Below are 17,219 nucleotides of genomic sequence, written 5' to 3'. Positions count from 1 at the left end.
AAAAGAGCTGCGACCCGTGTTTTCAAGAGGGTAGATAGAATTCAGTCCAGCAAGGAACCAGAACCTTTGCCATCAACATCAGGCGTGAGTGAAACTGCAGCCTGCCCTCCGTCTCCTGTTGCTGACGATCCTTCAGCTCTACCATCTCCCGCCTCCTCTCCCTCCTCCAGTCAGTAACTCTTCGTGCCTGGTCCCTCGATGCCAGCCCCTGTATGCCAGCTGTTGTACTGTACTACTGTACTTTTCAAGGTACTGCACTGTAAGATTTAAAATGTTGTCTTTATTTTTTGTGTTTGTTATGTATTATTTGTGTGAAAAGTATTATAAACCTATTACAGTATGGTACTATATAGCCAATTGTGTTAGTTGGGTACCTAGGCTAACTTTCTCGGACTTACAAATTGGACTTACGAACGTGCTCTAGGAATGGAACTTGTTCGTACATAGGGGACTTACTGTAAAAACTTGTCGACTTATCCCGTGGTGCCATTACAGCAGTGTCGATATAAACAAGTGAACAAGAGTGGACAAATTCCGATTTCTTTGGCCGCCTCCTTTATCCACCTCCCATGTACCTACGACACCTAGTTATTCAGCCCACTCTGCAAAGACGCTGGCATCTTACCTCGGATCATAGCTCAAGGTTAAACCTCTGCTCTCACTGCACAGGATCCAGGCCTTTCTTATGTCATGGTGTTTTGTGCCCAGTAACACAGGGATGATGTTCATATAAGCATCATCCAAAACCACACTTTGAAAACATTTTGACCACAACCCTCAGGATGGAAGGAATTTACACCGTGATCTGTTATACACATGTGCAGGTGTGTGCATATACACTGGTAAACAAGTTACAGAAAACAATGTTTACCCTATGCCTGGTAAGTTCTGATACGTCTCTTCTACTCTGTTTCATTTTTTAAAATTCTGGTTTTTATCCACTACATTGATTTCACAGTCTATTAATGGGTCCTGATTTGTAGTTTAAAACACAGCGATGCAGACTTCCCCAGTGGCACAGCGGTTAAGAATCCGCCTGTCAATGCAGGGGACGCAGGTTCGAGCCCTGGTCCGGGAAGATCCCACATGCTGCAGAGCAACTAATCCCGTGCACCACAACTACTGAGCCTGTGCTCTAGAGCCCGTGAACCACAACTACTGAGCCCACGTGCCACAACTACTGAAGCCCGCACACCTAGAGCCCGTGCTCCACAAGAGAAGCCACCATAACGAGAAGCCCGTGCACCACAACGAAGAGTAGCCCTCGTTCGCCACAACTAGAGAAAGCCCTTGTGCAGCAACAAAGACCCAATGCAGCCAAAAAATAAATAAATGAATGAAAATTCAAGAACAAAACAAGACAAACAAACAAAAACCCCACAGTGATGTACAACACTTTCACATTTTGAGACATGGAGTTATATTTCTTAAGCTAATCAATTTGGAATTGTAAAATTCTAAGAAATAAATATAGGGACTTCCCTGGTGGTCCAATGGTAAAGAATCTGCCTTCTAATGCAGGGGACGTGGGTTCAATCCCTGGTCAGGGAGCTGAGATCCCACATGCTGCGGGGCAACTAAGTCTGCACGCCACAACTACTGAGGCTGTGCGCCCCAACTAGAGAGCCCACACGCCACAACTACAGAGCCCACATGCTCTGGAGCCCGCGCACCACAACTAGAGACAGAAAGCCCACATGCCACAACTAGAGAGAAGCCTACGCTGCAACAAAAGATCCCTTCATGCCACAACTAAGATCCGATGCAGACAAAAAAAATTAAAATTAAAAATAAATAAATAAATATAAATTTCAGTAGCAATATTGAAAAGAAGATGTCTCTTTCCTGGCACATACAAGATGGGAAGCATTGAGAATCATTCTGGAGAACTGGTGGATGCAGATAAACATGGGTCAAAGCCTATGAAGGAGCCCAAGGAAAGAGTGAAGGCATTTACGGGAACCCAGCCAACCTACACAGTGGCAACGGGAGACTCTCTCAGCAATGCTGCCAGGTAATTTCATTTTCCTTTGTTAAAAGAAATGATTTTAAAAAAACTCTTGGGGTTGGGAAGAACCTTAAATGTCAAATTCTATTTTCTCCTGTTGGATGAGAAAAGCAAATCAGCATTTCCTTTGAAAATATGAGCACTGACTTTGGTCCTATCCCAAAGAGTTAATTTCATTTAGAAGTAGAATAAAAAAAGATTCACTAAAATATCGTTCAACTGCATCTGTTTTTCAAACGGTTACTAGAATTTTATTAGCCAAGGGAGAATAGCTGGAAGAGAAATAACAAAAAAATACATCTTAAGGATCCTTAAGAACATTACGTATTTATAATTTAAGTATATTTTAAAAGGCCAGAGTCCATCAGCTCATAAATGCATAAACTTATGTCACAGGCCCATTTGTCCACTGTCCTTTGGCTCAGGAGACTGTCCTTTGCAACCAACCTTGATCTCTCTGAGGGCATCAGAAAGGATGCTGTCGTCTTAAAGGTAAACACGGCTCTGGAGGCAGGTGCTTTTCTCCAAGAAAACTTCCACTTGCCTGCGTCCTCCTCCACCGACATCCATGCCACCAACAGCCAACAAAAGAGAAGCAAAGGCTCATGAACAGCTGGCACCGTGTCAGTCTTTGAGGAGAACACATCCCTGTCTAGTTAGGGGTGGGTTCTGGAGCCTCTCTCCCGGCAGAGAGCTTGTCAACCGGCATTGACGGGTTCTCTGGGATTTCCCACAACTCCCACGGGCTGTCAGTTCAGAAAGTGCTTTCAAGCAGGCAGTGGCACCCACACCCGGTGGGACACACCTCCTGGGTCCGAAACCACTCCATCATGTGGCTGGTGTGTCCCCCATGCCCGCAGGTCAGGCAGAAGTTGGACGACCCTCGCACGGCCACGTGGCAGATGGCGCACTGGAACGTGAAGCCTTTGCAGATGGCGCACTGCGTGCCCCTGACCTCGCTCCGGCAGCGGCTGCAGTACACGCCGAACTCTGGAGAAGGGAGGAGATGGCCGGAAAAGAGACATGGTGAGGTCAGCTCTGCAAGGGGAGCCAGGCATTGTGAGGAAGAACGAGGTACTCAGTTGGGGGATTCTGTGGGATCCTATTAGCCCCTGCTGTTCAATTTTGTTTTTTTAATGGCAGAACCCCTTCTTCTACAACCTCACTAAGTCTTTTAAAGAGGAGCTGCTGTCGTCACCACAGTGGAAGGGTGCGGGCAGAGGGTGCAGCAGGCGCCTGGCTCCCCGAGGCCCTGGGTGGAAACCCCAGTGTCTGCAGCGGTCGAGGCTCCATCTCATTCCTCTTCCACCCCAACAGCTACAGACGCAGAGAAGGCAGTTAACAAACATGTGTCTGAAAGCACCGAAGGATCAGTCGACGCTCAGGCAAGAGCTGCTTGGTCTTACAATCTCTTCCCTACCTGCCTGCCAATGACCCAGCAGCCTAAGATGGACGGAGTCAGGCCACCACAGGGCTGCCCCAGCGCGGGGGAGAGCGGTTAGGACCGCCCTGCTCCGCTGGTCCCCGCCTGCCCCGAAGTCCCTGTCCGCTTCAGCCACGGCCCTGGGGCCAGGCGGCCCATGTTAACCGCCCAGCTCCCTTGCTCACCCCCTGCTACCTGGAGATCCTTCCCCCTCCCAGACCGCCTTCCACTGCGCTGCATCGAGTGCAGACCTTCCCACGTGCTCTACAGGCTCTTTTGGGAACGGTCCCCTCACCATCTGGCCCTAACCAAACCCCGCTGCGTCTTGGCCTCCTCCGAAGGGAAGGCCGGCTCTGTCTTACATCCTAAGGATGGAGGGGTGGGAGGGGAGGGTGGCGCATGGCTGCCTCCAGTCCGTACTCTCCTCTTGAGGCGGCTGTCCCCTGGCTTCACCAGCCTTTCCCCTTTCCCTCTACTGTCATCTACCGACATTCTGGACACACCCCCCTCCCGCAATGCCCTGAAGACTTCTGCTCTTGGTTCTCAATCTTCCCTTCACCCCAACCCTTGGCATCTTCAAAATCCACGCCACTAACCCTCTGCACACCTGGCCTCCCAGGTCACCGTCCTCTCACCTCTAATCCACCACCGTCTTTCATTCTATCCAAAGTCCACTTGCACTTCCATGCGATCAGCCCCTCTCTGGCTGTAGTTTCCCCTCTGACCAGCCTGAATTACACAGTTCCACTTCATAGTCACTTTTTTGCAAATATCCTGAACTCCTTGGCCCCTCTCTCCCTCACGGTACCACCTGGCAAAACCTTCACCTGGATGAGCCCCATCCCTGGCCTCCTCCGCGTCAGCCCGGGAGCGTTCCCATGGGAAGGCGCACTGTCAGGATGCTCGTCTCACTGACCGCACCTCCAGGTAGACTCCTGGCTTGTGTGCAGTGGTCAGGCTCTTCCTCCCCGACTCCCAGGTGCCCACCTCACACCTCTGCCATGTTCTTAAACCCCTCCCGCATGCCTCTCTCTCTCTCTCACCCGATGGCCTCTTCCCTCCCTTCGCTAAGAAAACAGAAGCCTTCCAATGGGGGCCACTTCATCTCAACACCCCCAACTCGTCACACCTCCCTCTTCTTTCACCCCCTACTGTAGAGGGAGGGTCCTGGGTTCTTTCCTCTGTCAAAGCCAGCCCCTCTGCTTTACCACAATAGGTAGTCAAAAAAACGGACAAATAGAGACTCTAAATACATGGTAACTAAGGAAAAAATTTTATGGTAGTTCCTAGTTAAGGTAAATCCTGAGATAAACTGGTTTGAAAATTTGGGTTAAAAATAGCTATGTCTTGGGACTTCCCTGGTGGCACAGTGGTTAAGACTCCATCTGCCAATGCAGAGGTCACAGATTCGAGCCCTGGTCTGGGAAGATCCCACATGCCGTGGAGCAACTAAGCCCGTGCACCACGACTACTAAAGCTTGCATGCTGCAACTACTGAGCCCACGTGCTGCAACTACTGAAGCCTGTGCACCTAGAGCCTGTGCTCTGCAACAAGAGAAGCCACCACAGTGAGAAGCCCACGCACCGCAATGAAGAGTAGCCCCCGCTCACTGCGACTAGAGAAAGCCCACACACAGCAAGGAAGACCCAACGCAGCACCCCCCCGCCCAGAAAAAAGCTGTCTTCTTTCTCTAAGCATAACTTTTTAAAAGAAATTTTATTGGAGTATAGTTGATTTACAATGTTGTGTTAGTTTCAAGTGTACAGCAAAGTGATTCAGTTATACATATATATATATGTTCATTCATTTTCAGATTCTTTTCTCATATAGGTTATCACAGAATATTGAGTAGAGTTCCCTATGCTATACAGTAGGTCCTTGTTGGTTATCTATCATATATAGTAATGTGTGTATGTTAATCCCAAGTTCCTGATTTATCCTTCCCCCGTCACGTTTCCCCTTTGGTAACCATAAGTTTGTTTTCAGTATCTGTAAGTCTGTTTCTGTTTTGTAAATAAGTTTGTTTGTATCATTTAAAAAAAAATTAGATTCCACATCTGAGTGATATCATATGATATTTCTCTTTCTGGCTTACTTCACTTAGTATGATACTCTCTAGGTTCATCCATGATGCTGCAAATAGCATTATTTTGTTATTTTATGGCTGAATAATATTCCATTGTATATATGTATCACACTTTCTTTTTTTTTTTTTTTTTTTTTTTCTTTTTGCGGTATGCGGGCCTCTCACTGTTGTGGCCTCTCCCGTTGCGGAGCACAGGCTCCGGATGCGCAGGCCCAGCGGCCATGGCTCACGGGCCCAGCCGCTCCGCGGCATATGGGATCCTCCCAGACCGGGGCACGAACCCGTATCCCCTGCATCGGCAGGCGGACTCTCAACCACTGCGCCACCAGGGAGGCCCTCACACTTTCTTTATCCATTCATCTGTCAGTGGACATTTAAGTTGCTTCCATGTCTTGGCTATTGTGAATAGTGCTTCTATGAACATAGAGGTGAATGTGTCTTTTCAAAGTATGGTTTTCTCTTGATATATGTCCTGGAGTGGGATTGCTGGATCATATAGTAGTTCGATTTTTAGTTTGTTAAGGAGCCTCTATAGTGGTTACACCAATTTACATTCCCACCAACAGTGTAGTAGGGTTCTCTTTTCTCCACACCCCCTCCAGCATTTATTGTTTGTAGACTTTTTGATGATGGCCATTCTGACTGGTGTGAGGTGATACCTCACTGTAGTTTTAATTTGCATTTCTCTGATAATTAGTGATGTTGAGCGCCTTTTCATGTGCTTTTTGGCCATCTGTATGTTTTCTTTGGAGAAATGTCTCTTTAGGTCTTCTGCCCATTCTTTGATTGGGTTGTTTGGGGATTTTTTTGATACAGAGCTGCATAAGCTGTTTGCATATTTTGGAGATTAATTCCTTATTGGTCGCTTCATTTGCAAACATTTTCTCCCATTCTGTAGGTTGTCTTTTTGTTTTGTTTATGGTTTCCTTTGCTCTGCAGAAGCTTTTAAACTTAATTAGGTCCCATTTATTTTTGTTTTTATTTTTATTACTCTAGGAGACAGATAAAAAAGATATTGCTACGATTTATGTCAAAGAGTGTTCTGCCTGTGTTTTCCTCTAAGAGTTTTATAGTGTCTGGCCTTACATTTAGGTCTTTGATCCATTTTGAGTTTATTTTTGAGTATGATGTTAGAGAGAGTTCTAATTTCATTCTTTTACATGTAGTTGTCCAGTTTTCCCAGCACCAGTTATTGAAGAGACTGTCTTTTCTCCATTGTATATTCTTGCCTCCTCTTTCATAGATTAATTGACCATAGGTGCATGGGTTTATCTCTGGACTTTCTATCCTGTTCCATTGATCTATAGTTCTGTTTTTGCACCAGTACCACACTGTTTTGATTACTGTAGCTTTGTAGTACAGTCTGAAGTTAGGGAGCCTGATTCCTCCAGCTCCATTTTTCTTTCTCAGGATTGCTTTGGCTATGTGGGGTCTTTTGTGTTTCCATACAAATTTAAAAATTTTTTGTTCTAGTTCTGTAAAGCATAACTGTATATATTATGTAAGACTTTGCTTTGTGTTCTCATTAAAAACTGATTATATTTCTTAAGTTTCCTTTACTGGTTTTATTGGTTTGAAAAGATTCAACATTTAAAATTATGAAAATGTAAAAACCGTGTGTTCACGTAAACTGAATGATAATAACGTCTTTTTTTTTTTTTTTTTTTTGTGGTACGCGGGCCTCTCACTGTTGTGGCCTCTCCCGTTGTGGAGCACAGGCTCGGGACACGCAGGCTCAGCGGCCATGGCTCACGGGCCTAGCCGCTCTGCAGCATGTGGGATCTTCCCGGACTGGGGCACGAACCCGTGTCACCTGCATCGGCAGGCGGACTCTCAACCACTGCGCCACCAGGGAAGCCCATAACATGTCTTTTTAAAAGGGTTGTTCTTTGGCACTTGAGATAACTGTGTATGTAAACTATTCTCCACTTCTATCTGGGTAAAATGATTAAAATGTCATCTTGTTGAAAAATTCAATACATCATTAGTAATCATGTTTCTTTTTAGTGTGTCACTTAAACATAATTTCTAACATCCTTATTAACTTTAAGACCTTGAACTTATATTTCATTTAACTAACAAATAATCTTTAGGGGTGTGGACAATTTCTAAATGGATTTAAATTCCTAAAGAGAAAAAATTCAAAAACACTAAGTCACTGGGCATAATCTTAATATCCTCTCTTGCCGCTCATTGTTGCATATAATGGCATGACCACTAGTTAACAGTTGGTAAGAGTATGCATCCACTTTGGGTGATGCTGGTAAACATGCTAACTTTTGCCACTTTAGGAGGTACAAAGGGATGTGGAATGTGTTCAAAATCACTTAGAAATGTACAGTCTCCCAAGACTGAACCAGGAAGAAAAAGAAAATATGAACAGACCAATTACCAGTAATGAAATTCAATTAGTAATTTAAAAACTCCCAACAAACAAGAGTCCAGGACCAGAAGGCTTTACGGGTGAATTCTACCAAACATTTAGAGAAGGGTTAACACCTATCTTTCTCAAACTATTCCAAAAAATCACAGAGGAAGGAACACTCATAATTTACAAGGTCAGCATCACCCTGATACCAGAACCAGACAAAGATACCATACACAAAAAAAGAAAATTACAGGCCAATATCACTGACGAACACAGATGCAAAAATTCTGAACAAAGTTTTAACAAACTGAATCCAACAATACATTAAAAGGATCATACACCTTGATCAAGTGGATTCATCCCACAGATGCAAGGATTTTTCAGCAAATCAATCAGTGTGATACACTACATTAACAAATTGAAGAATAAAAACCATATGATCATCTCAATAGATGCAGAAAAAGCTTTTGACAAAATTAAACATCGATTTATGATAAAAACTCTCCATAAAGTGGGCATAGAGGGAACACACCTCAACATAATAAAGGTCTTATATGACAAACCCACAGCTAATAACATCATACTCAACAGTGAAAAGCTGAAAGCATTTCCTCTAAGATCAGGAACAAGACAAGGATGCCCACTCTTGCCACTTTTATTCAACATAATACTGGAAGTCCTAGCCACAGCAAACAGACAAGAAAAATAAATAAATAAAAGAAATCCAAATTGGAAAGGAAGAAGCAAAAATGTCACTGTTTGCAGATGACATGATACCATACACAGAAAATCCTAAAGACACCACCAGAAAACTACTAGAGCTCATCAACGAATTCAGTAAAGTTGCAGGATACAAAATTAATATACAGAAATCTGTTGCATTTCTATACACTAACAATGAACTATCAGGAAGATAAATTAAGGAAACAATCCCATTTACCATCACATCAAAAAGAATAAAATACCTAGGAATAAACCTACCTAAGGAGATAGAAGACCTTTACTCGGAAAACTGTAAGACATTGATGAAAACCACAAAGCTGTCAAGTGTCTGTCACTGGAACACTGATAAACTTGGGGGATCTCAGGGAAGGAGGCACAGAATCACAGGTACAGGCTTTGCAGGTGAAACCTGGTAGAGGCGAAATGGATCATTCTTGGTTCCTAATAGACAAACTAATAAGGACAATAAAAATACTGCTGGTACATGGAACGATCAAATTAGGATTCCCAAGGCTTTACGGAGCCTCCAGGTGGAAGCTAACTCCAAAGGTTTAGTGTCATACAATTCTAGTTTGTTAATCACATAGAAGAATTACGTGTGTTAATTAACACCACATTACACAAATGTAAGTAAAACCAGCCAAGTAAATAAGACATTAAATTAATAAACTGAAACAGAAAATTGCTGAATAAAATTCAGGTGGGCAGATAGGAACTGGGGGAGGGCTGCACCTTCTCTACCACCATTCTGATCTAGCGCCTCATGCCTCAATAGAAAAAACAAAGACAAAAATCACCTTGCATATGGAGGTTTTTTTTCCTTTTTCTTTCTTTTTTTTTTTTTAAAAGAATACTCTGTCTAGCATTATCCCCTCAAAATAAATGAAGCCTGGAGTCCTTTCTATAAATATCTAATCCCCTAAATAAAAACAACTTCATCTCTCAAATCTTGCTGCTGATATGGAGTGACCCTTGCAGATGTGATAAGTGTGAGAGGAAACTGCTGGTTTTCCACCAGGAGGAAGGAGACCAACTTGGCAACCATGTCATATTCAATACCTGCTATTTCCTGTATTTGGGTAGTCTGACTCTTCCAAAGGAAAAACTTTAAGGATGAAATACTTAATGTTTTTGTCTGTGACTCTTCCACAATCCACGCTCCCCCCTTCTTTCTGAAATTTTGTAGCATTGTTTGTAATGGTATTAGGACATACTATTCATTCTCGAACATCATTTAAGTCTTCATGAGCTTCTGTTTCATCTCGCTGATAGACTTCTTGAATGAGCCCCTCCCCAAACCACACCTTACAGTTCTTTGTCCACCCCACAGAACCCAGCACGACCTTTATAATAGGAGATGTCAATACGTCTAGCTGATTGATGGACTGACACATCAGTTACACATCTCTGTGATTCATTTATTTTCCTAGAAACTAATTTTAAAAGACAAATTGCTCCAGGCCATCATTAATCTCTCCCTGATATACTTTCATGCATGTAGATGCTCTGAAAAATATGTACCCACATAGCATTTTCTGTCTGCATTTCTTTATGTACATGCACCAAGATAATCCATATTTGGGGCTTCCCTGGTGGCGCAGTGGTTAAGAATCCGCCTGCCAATGCAGGGGACATGGGTTCAAGCCCTGGCCCGGGAAGATCCCACATGCCACGGAGCAAATAAGCCTGTGCGCCAGAACTACTGAGCCTGCGCTCTAGAGCCCACAAGCCACAACTACTGCACCCACGTGCCACAACTACTGAAGCCTGCGCACCTAGAGCCTGTGCTCTGCAACAAGAGAAGACACGACAATGAGAAGCCTGAGCACCACAACAAAGAGTAGCCTCCACTCGCTAAAACTAAAGAAAGCCCGTGCACAGCAACAAAGACCCAACACAGCCAAAAATTTAAAAAAACAAATAAATTAATTAATTTTAAAAAAGGTAATCCATATTAAAATAATCCTTGTTATTCAATGTATGTATTAGTATGTATGTATTTATATATTAGTTTGTTTTTTTTAATTGAAACTATACTCGCACAACTTAAAGGGTCAAATTATTCTATGTATCGTGTTATGAAAAGCAGCATTCCCTTTCACTCCTACACCCATCACCCTCTAGAGGAAATTCTTAACTATTTCTTCTGTTTCTACCTCCCTATCTCTACACAACATGTTCATAAAGCTGTTTTTTAGTTGTCATATGTAAGCACTGTCTCTTGACCTTCCCGGATGGAAGCTCTTTCATTCCCCAATCTCCCCAACCAGACTCATGTACCACCTGTTCCTCATCTTCCCCATGTGGTTCTATTATCAGTTGGTTGGATCAGTACTGTTTTCACATTATTTCTCTAGGTAAATATTATTCAAGCCAAGCCACACACCATGATGACTTCCTTTCTTTCTTGCATATTTTGTTCCTCCTAGAGTTAGTCTTGTTTTTCCTGTTTGCTTAGTTACATACTTATTGATAATTCATCTCCAAACATCTGAATCTTCTGTCAATACACTGAATACTGAAATACAGTATATACACTGAAATACGCAGATTTTTTTTTTCTCCTCTTGGAGACAATGCTCTGAAGCTCCAACCTGGACTGGTCTGTCTTCAGGTCTGTCACGTACATCTCCCTTCACCATCATCCCAACACCCTGGTTTCCTGGCTTGACTCTACTTCTCCTCCTTGGATAGGCTGAAGGCCTACTTTTACACTTGATGGATGACTTGGGTACAGAATTCTAGGTTAGAATTCTCAGGGACTCTAAGAGGATCATTTTCTTGAGAACAGGGAAGGTGCTGCTGCATTGCTGTCATCTAGTCCCAGTACCTAGTTCACTGCTCCCGAGAAGGGTGATGCTGTTCATATTCCTGTCCTTTGTATGTGACCTGTTTTCTCTCTCTGGAAGCTTCTAGGATCTCCTCTATATCCCTGGGTCTTTCCTCATTCGTATGCTAGCTACGTGGCGGCCCCTTTAGTGGGAAATGTGTCCACCTTCTTTAGAGAATGAACTTCCGTTTTCTGCTGGGGGAGAGGAAGGGTGATAACTACTCTGCAAACTAGGAGTGGGGATCTGGGGACCCTAGAAAGGCCATGACACAATACTCCTGTTTCTGACCTCACCTTCATGCCACTTGCAGAGGTACGGGGTACCACTAATTCCTGAGCCACCTGGGGGTTCTGCCATGTGCATTGCTGTTTTTCTGCCTGCCAGTTGAGGGCTCAGCTTTCTCCCCCATGAGATCAGGTATCACTAACCTTATCTGCCCCCCAGGTCCCAAGTTTTACTGCCAACATTACTTCTCCTTGCATGGTTGTGTCTTTACAGAAAAGCTCTATGTAGACACCTTGGCAGGGTGTGGGGGAGAACGGAAATCAGTGTGTGTTCACTCCACTCTTGTATCTGTCTTTCATGTCACTCTTTAGAAAACATCTCTTCTCTTAGCTTCTTTCATAGTACACTCTTGCTTTTCCTCAAAACTCACTGGTATCTCATTCTAAGTCTCTGTTTCTGGTTCTTCCTCCAAGACTCAATCTCCAAGTACTGGTTTCTCTCAAGGCCCAGAGTAAGTGGGCTCTCTTATTTGCTCCTCCCATCCTCTTCCTCCCCACCCCCCAGCTCCCAGGTAAATGCACTCAACTCTCACAGCTTGAACACCACCGACATGGTGAAGATTCCCACATTCCTAGTTTCAGCCCTGAACTGTCCTTTAAGCTCCAGACTCACATCCAACTGCCTGCATGATTTCTACAGTCTGAACCTCACCAACATCTCCAACTGTTCCAAACTGAGTTTTCAATGTTCTTCCAGTCTTTTCTATCGTAGAATAGGGCACCACCATCTACCCAGTTGCTTGAGCTGGAAACTTGGGAATCAGCTAAGCTTTGCCTCTTCTCCTCAAGCCCATACCCAACCTGTTAGTAAGTCATGTTGAGTCTACCTCTAAAACACATTTTTACTCCACTCATCTCCCTCCACCTCCACTGCTGTTACCCCGAGACTAGGCTGCCCATCTCTCTCTGACTATCTAAGAATCTTCAAATGGCCTTCCTACCTCTGCTTCTATCCTCCTCCAACCCTTTCTTCCTATAACAGCCAAAGGGATCCTCTTACAATGGAAACCAGAGCACATCACTTACTTTTTTTTTTTTTTGGCCTCACCACGCGGCTTGCAGGATCTTAGTTCCCTGACCAGGGATCGGACCCGGGCCCATGGCAGTGAAAGCACAGAGTCCTAAGCACTGGACCACCAGGGAGGTCATATAACGTACCTATTAAGGTCCTTCGAAGCTCACCATTGGACTTAGAATACAATCCAAATTCTTTACCATGACTCTGACTATCCTACAGTCTCATTTTACAGCACTCTTCTCGCTCATTGTGCTCTAGCCACACGGGTCTTCCTCCACTTGTTTAGAATAGCAAGTTATTTCCCCCATGGACCCGCTCCCTCTGCATGGGATGCCCGTCGTGCTGCTCTCTTGCTGCACGTGTGGCTCCACCCCATCCTGCAAACCTCAGCTCCTCAGAGAGCCTTCCCGATACAGCTCGACATGTCTTCTAAGAGTCTCCCCCCTTGCTTCCCTGCCCCAACACCCCTTTTGTTTGCTCGTAAGTACTGATCACAATTTGTAGTTATATTTTCCTCTCCCACCGGTCTGTGCGTTCCACCACGGGAAGGCGTGAGTGTGCTAGCACTGTGACTCAGAGGAATTTGATAAACATTAGTTGAATCACTGAATAAATGTCCCTACTTCCAATCAATATCTGAGGATTGTATAGAAAACTCCTTCCGTTACAATAAAAATGTAATCACCTCATGAAATGCCAGGGTTTTCAGAAGCTTGAAACAGACTCAAAATGCTTCAGAAATTTCTGCTTATAGATGAGAAACTGGAACTTCATTCCAAGTATTATGTTATGGGCACATTAAATTATAGGACTTTTCAGAGAGTGATGGGAAGAGAAAGAAATTCTTATTCACCGATTCCTTTGTGAGGATCAGGAGGACAGGAAACAAACTTCAGCACTTCAGCTCGTTTCTCCCTCAGACCCCAGCGGTAGAGGATTTCTCCGTAGCATTTCTTAAAGTCATCAAATTGCTGGGTATTGGCGGGGTCCAGAAGCCTGGATCAAATTCAAAATTCTGGTCAGTTCCTTTAAGAGAAACAAGCTCAAGGCCAAACAGCACTTAATATAACAAATGACACATAATACGCTAAGAGTCCTGATTTTGGAGAATCTAAGCGTCATGAAATTGCAGCTCCCACCTGCCAAGGTCATTACCTTTTGTTTTTATCGTGCTGGTCACGCTCTCGCTCACGAGGATCACTGTAGGTCAGACTCCCAAATCGGATTTCTTCTGGTGAGGACTCTCCCCAGGGTGAACATATGTGGTCTGTCTCTCTTCCCACTGAAAAAAATCAAATGGGAAGAGAAGATGAAAATCAGAGAAGGCATGGGAAATACCAGAAAACTCTCATAATGCACGTGTCCAATTTACTCCCTGGAAGAAAGATAAGCTAAGTTGAAGATCCTGAGAAATGGAACTAAACAGAACACTTTCCTAGCCTTACCTTTTTGTCTAGGTGTTTACTATTAAGGTAACTTGATAATTAAGTACCCACAAAATGAATAAGCAAATTATGGTAGAGATGATGTAGACTATTAGGCAGGCATTACTTATAAAAACTCTTTAAATGACATGAGAAAATGCTCATGACAAAATCAAAAATGGAACACAAAAATCAGAAATATAGAATGACCCCCACACACACACGAAGATTGGAAGAAAATGTTCTGGAATGTTAACATATGCTATTTCTAGGTGGGGGAATCAATGATTACTATTTTCTCCACTAATGCTTTTTGTTTTGTTTTTCTTCACTGGGCAAATAGTACTTTTGTAATCAACAAAACTAAGATCATTTTTAAAAAGAAATTTAAAAAATCCAGAAAACACAAATACACTTCCTCGTTAAATAGACCTTTACGGCCAGCTGGAACCAGGCTCAGCTTTATTTCTCTACCCTGAAGGAGGTACGTGGGGAGAGGGAGGTAACAGGAAGTGGCAGATGATCAGGAAAGGGGCTTGTGCAGGAGAAAGGATAAGGGTTAGCATTTGCGGGGGGACACTGGGAAGTCCCACTGTCAGTTTCTTAAGGTTACAAGATGGAAAGCAACCCAGCAAGGCAGAGAGACCAGAAACCAGCCTGTTCAAACACGAAAACCCCAGATCTTGCTGACTACAGTATCCCCGTCATACTCAATTTAAAGGGCAATGAGAGGGGGGCTTCCCTGTGGTGCAGTGGTTAAGAATCTGCCTGCCAATGCAAGGGACACAGGTTTGAGTCCTGGTCTGGGAAGATCCCACATGCCACGGAGCAACTAAGCCTGTGCGCCACAACTACTGAGCCTGCGCTCTAGAGCCCATGAACCACAACTACTGAGCCTGCACCTAGAGCCCATGCTCCGCAACAAGAGAAGGCACCACAATGAGAAGTCCATGCACCGCAAAAGAGTAGCTCCTGCTCGCCGCAACTAGAGGAAGCCTGCGTGCAGCAACGAAGACCCAACATAGCCATAAATAAATTAATAAATTAATTAATTTTTTTTAAAAAAAGGGCAAAGGGGGAATTCCCTGGTGGTCCAGTGGTTAAGACTCCAAGCTTCTACTGCAGCGGGCCCAGGTTCAATCCCTGGTCGGGGAACTAACATGAACTAAGATCCTGCAAGCTTCGCGGCGCACTGTGTGTGTGTGTGGCAATGAGAAACAAGGAAAAATATGGAGAGTATTCATCAAGTAAAGATTACATATTAAATCGCACACCACATTTAGAGTATAAAAACCCAGCATGGAAACTAACACACCACTGTAAAGCAATTATACTCCAATAAAGATGTTTAAAAAAACAAAAACAAAAACAAAAACCGAGTGTGGGCTAAGGCTCTACCAACCTATGTTCCAGCCACCAGTGTTGAATCCTGGGTCGGACATACTTGAGCAGGAACCAGAGGATGTAAAGCTGGGCTGCAGAGCAAACAGGAGCAGCATGAGAGCGCTGTTCCCCATGACGGCGACCTCTGGGAAAAGTCAAACTCACACCAGGAAACCCCCAACTTACGTATCGACTGTGGGACACCACAAGGTTAGATGAGCGGCTGGGAAAAGGCCCGAAGGGGTTTGGTATCCCCTGCGGCCGAGACTGGGCTTCAAACACACTGCAGAGCATAGCCAACGTCTGCACGTCCCGGAGCCGGCAGTAATGAGCCAGCCTGGAGAGAAAGGGGGCAGGAGAGAACTCATGAGAAAGGCAGGGGGAAGAATGAATGTCACGACAGTGGTGGGCTGTTGCCATCGGGGTAGGAAGGCAGAATTTTTTTTTCATTTATATTATTGAAGTATAGTTGATTTACAGTGTTGTGTTAATTTCTACTGTACAGCCAAGTTCTTCAGTTATACATATATATGTATATATACATTCTTTTTCATACTCTTTTCCATTATCATTTATATAGAATGGGTATCCTACTGTATAGCACAGGGAACTATATCCTGTGATAAACCATAAAGGAAGGGAGAATTCTTGATTCTGCCTCCAAAGCCCCCATCAGGAACGAGGGCTTTCTGCAGATCCAGGGGCATGATCAACTCTGAGTTTGGCTCAATTTGTTTTGGAATAACATGTATCTGAGTATTACACGTGACCTAGATATAACCAATCTGAAAGCTCCTAGCTGGCAGCCAGGCCTGGGCTCAGACTTGAATGGAGCTTCTTTAAGAATTAAGGAGACTCAACCCACATCTGAGTGAGGCCATACATGCTCTCTCGGCCTCCCCAACTCCAAGGAGGCATCACACTGCTTCCTGGGGGGTTTCTATGTCCTCCATTCATATGACCTAAGGCTACATGGAGGTGCTCAGAGAGCACGGTGCCACCACAGTATGGGGAGCAGGTCACAGACTCGGGAGGTGGCATTATGAGCCTGAGCTATTAAGTAAGAACAGCAGGGGATAGCTTTACCTTTTAGGTCCTCACATCCCCTTTGCTCCTTTCAGTACAACTGTGCTAGACAGAATGTGAGGTAGAGATCCCAGGGACTTGGCCTTGGTGATGCAATAATATTGATACTTTCCTACCAAGCAATGTCTAATAGTTTTAAGGCGTTTTCACACTATCTCATGAGCCTCATATGAAGTAGGTAGAATAAGCACCATGAGCAACCTGAAGCATGAGCACGTGTCCCAGGTCCGGCCTCAACAAGTAGGTAAAGCAAACCTCCACCTGAAGGAAGGAGAGCTTTTCCGTCTCTCTGTCAGGACCTGGGCCTCCCTGTCTTGGAGCCTCAAGTGGTTTTTCCTGGCTGTGAATCATTTTGCACACTGTATTTCCAGTTTGCCACATTTCAGTGCAATAAATCAAACACAAACTCAAGGTTTTCATAAACTGTCTAACAGGGTGAATGCATCGTGGCCTTTGGAAAACACGAAGGCCAACGTGCAATTCTCTAACCTGCTCTCAGGGGCGAGATTCTATAGCACCCAAGAAACTTTCTACCTCAAGAACTCAAACTCCTGTGTTCAGACTGATGTACTTCTGGGCCAAAG

The 17,219-nt window shown here is 44.3% G+C and overlaps 1 protein-coding gene across 3 annotated transcripts in view; it reads right to left on the bottom strand.

The window, feature by feature from the left end:
- Nucleotides 1–2,247: 2,247 nt before the first annotated feature.
- Nucleotides 2,248–17,219, bottom strand: part of WDR59 (WD repeat domain 59) — an 89,434-nt gene continuing 74,462 nt past the window's right edge. For 2 of the 3 annotated variants that reach the window (XM_082606960.1, XM_082606961.1), the window contains exons 22-26: nucleotides 15,736–15,886; nucleotides 15,569–15,641; nucleotides 13,898–14,024; nucleotides 13,596–13,738; nucleotides 2,248–2,998 (exon numbers count right to left, since the gene is read on the bottom strand). In XM_082606960.1, coding sequence (XP_082463086.1) covers nucleotides 2,763–2,998; nucleotides 13,596–13,738; nucleotides 13,898–14,024; nucleotides 15,569–15,641; nucleotides 15,736–15,886 — 730 coding nt within the window. In that variant the 3' untranslated portion in view covers nucleotides 2,248–2,762. Of the gene's footprint in view, nucleotides 3,326–13,595; nucleotides 13,739–13,897; nucleotides 14,025–15,568; nucleotides 15,642–15,735; nucleotides 15,887–17,219 lie in introns of all 3 variants that reach the window. The other variant, XM_082606962.1, reaches the window with a different exon arrangement.

Source organism: Mesoplodon mirus (assembly GCF_964341445.2).
Source record: "Mesoplodon mirus genome assembly, chromosome: 19".
Taxonomy (NCBI): domain Eukaryota; kingdom Metazoa; phylum Chordata; class Mammalia; order Artiodactyla; family Ziphiidae; genus Mesoplodon; species Mesoplodon mirus.
Note: the sequence above shows the minus strand (reverse complement) of the source record. Positions and strands in the feature narration are given on the sequence as shown.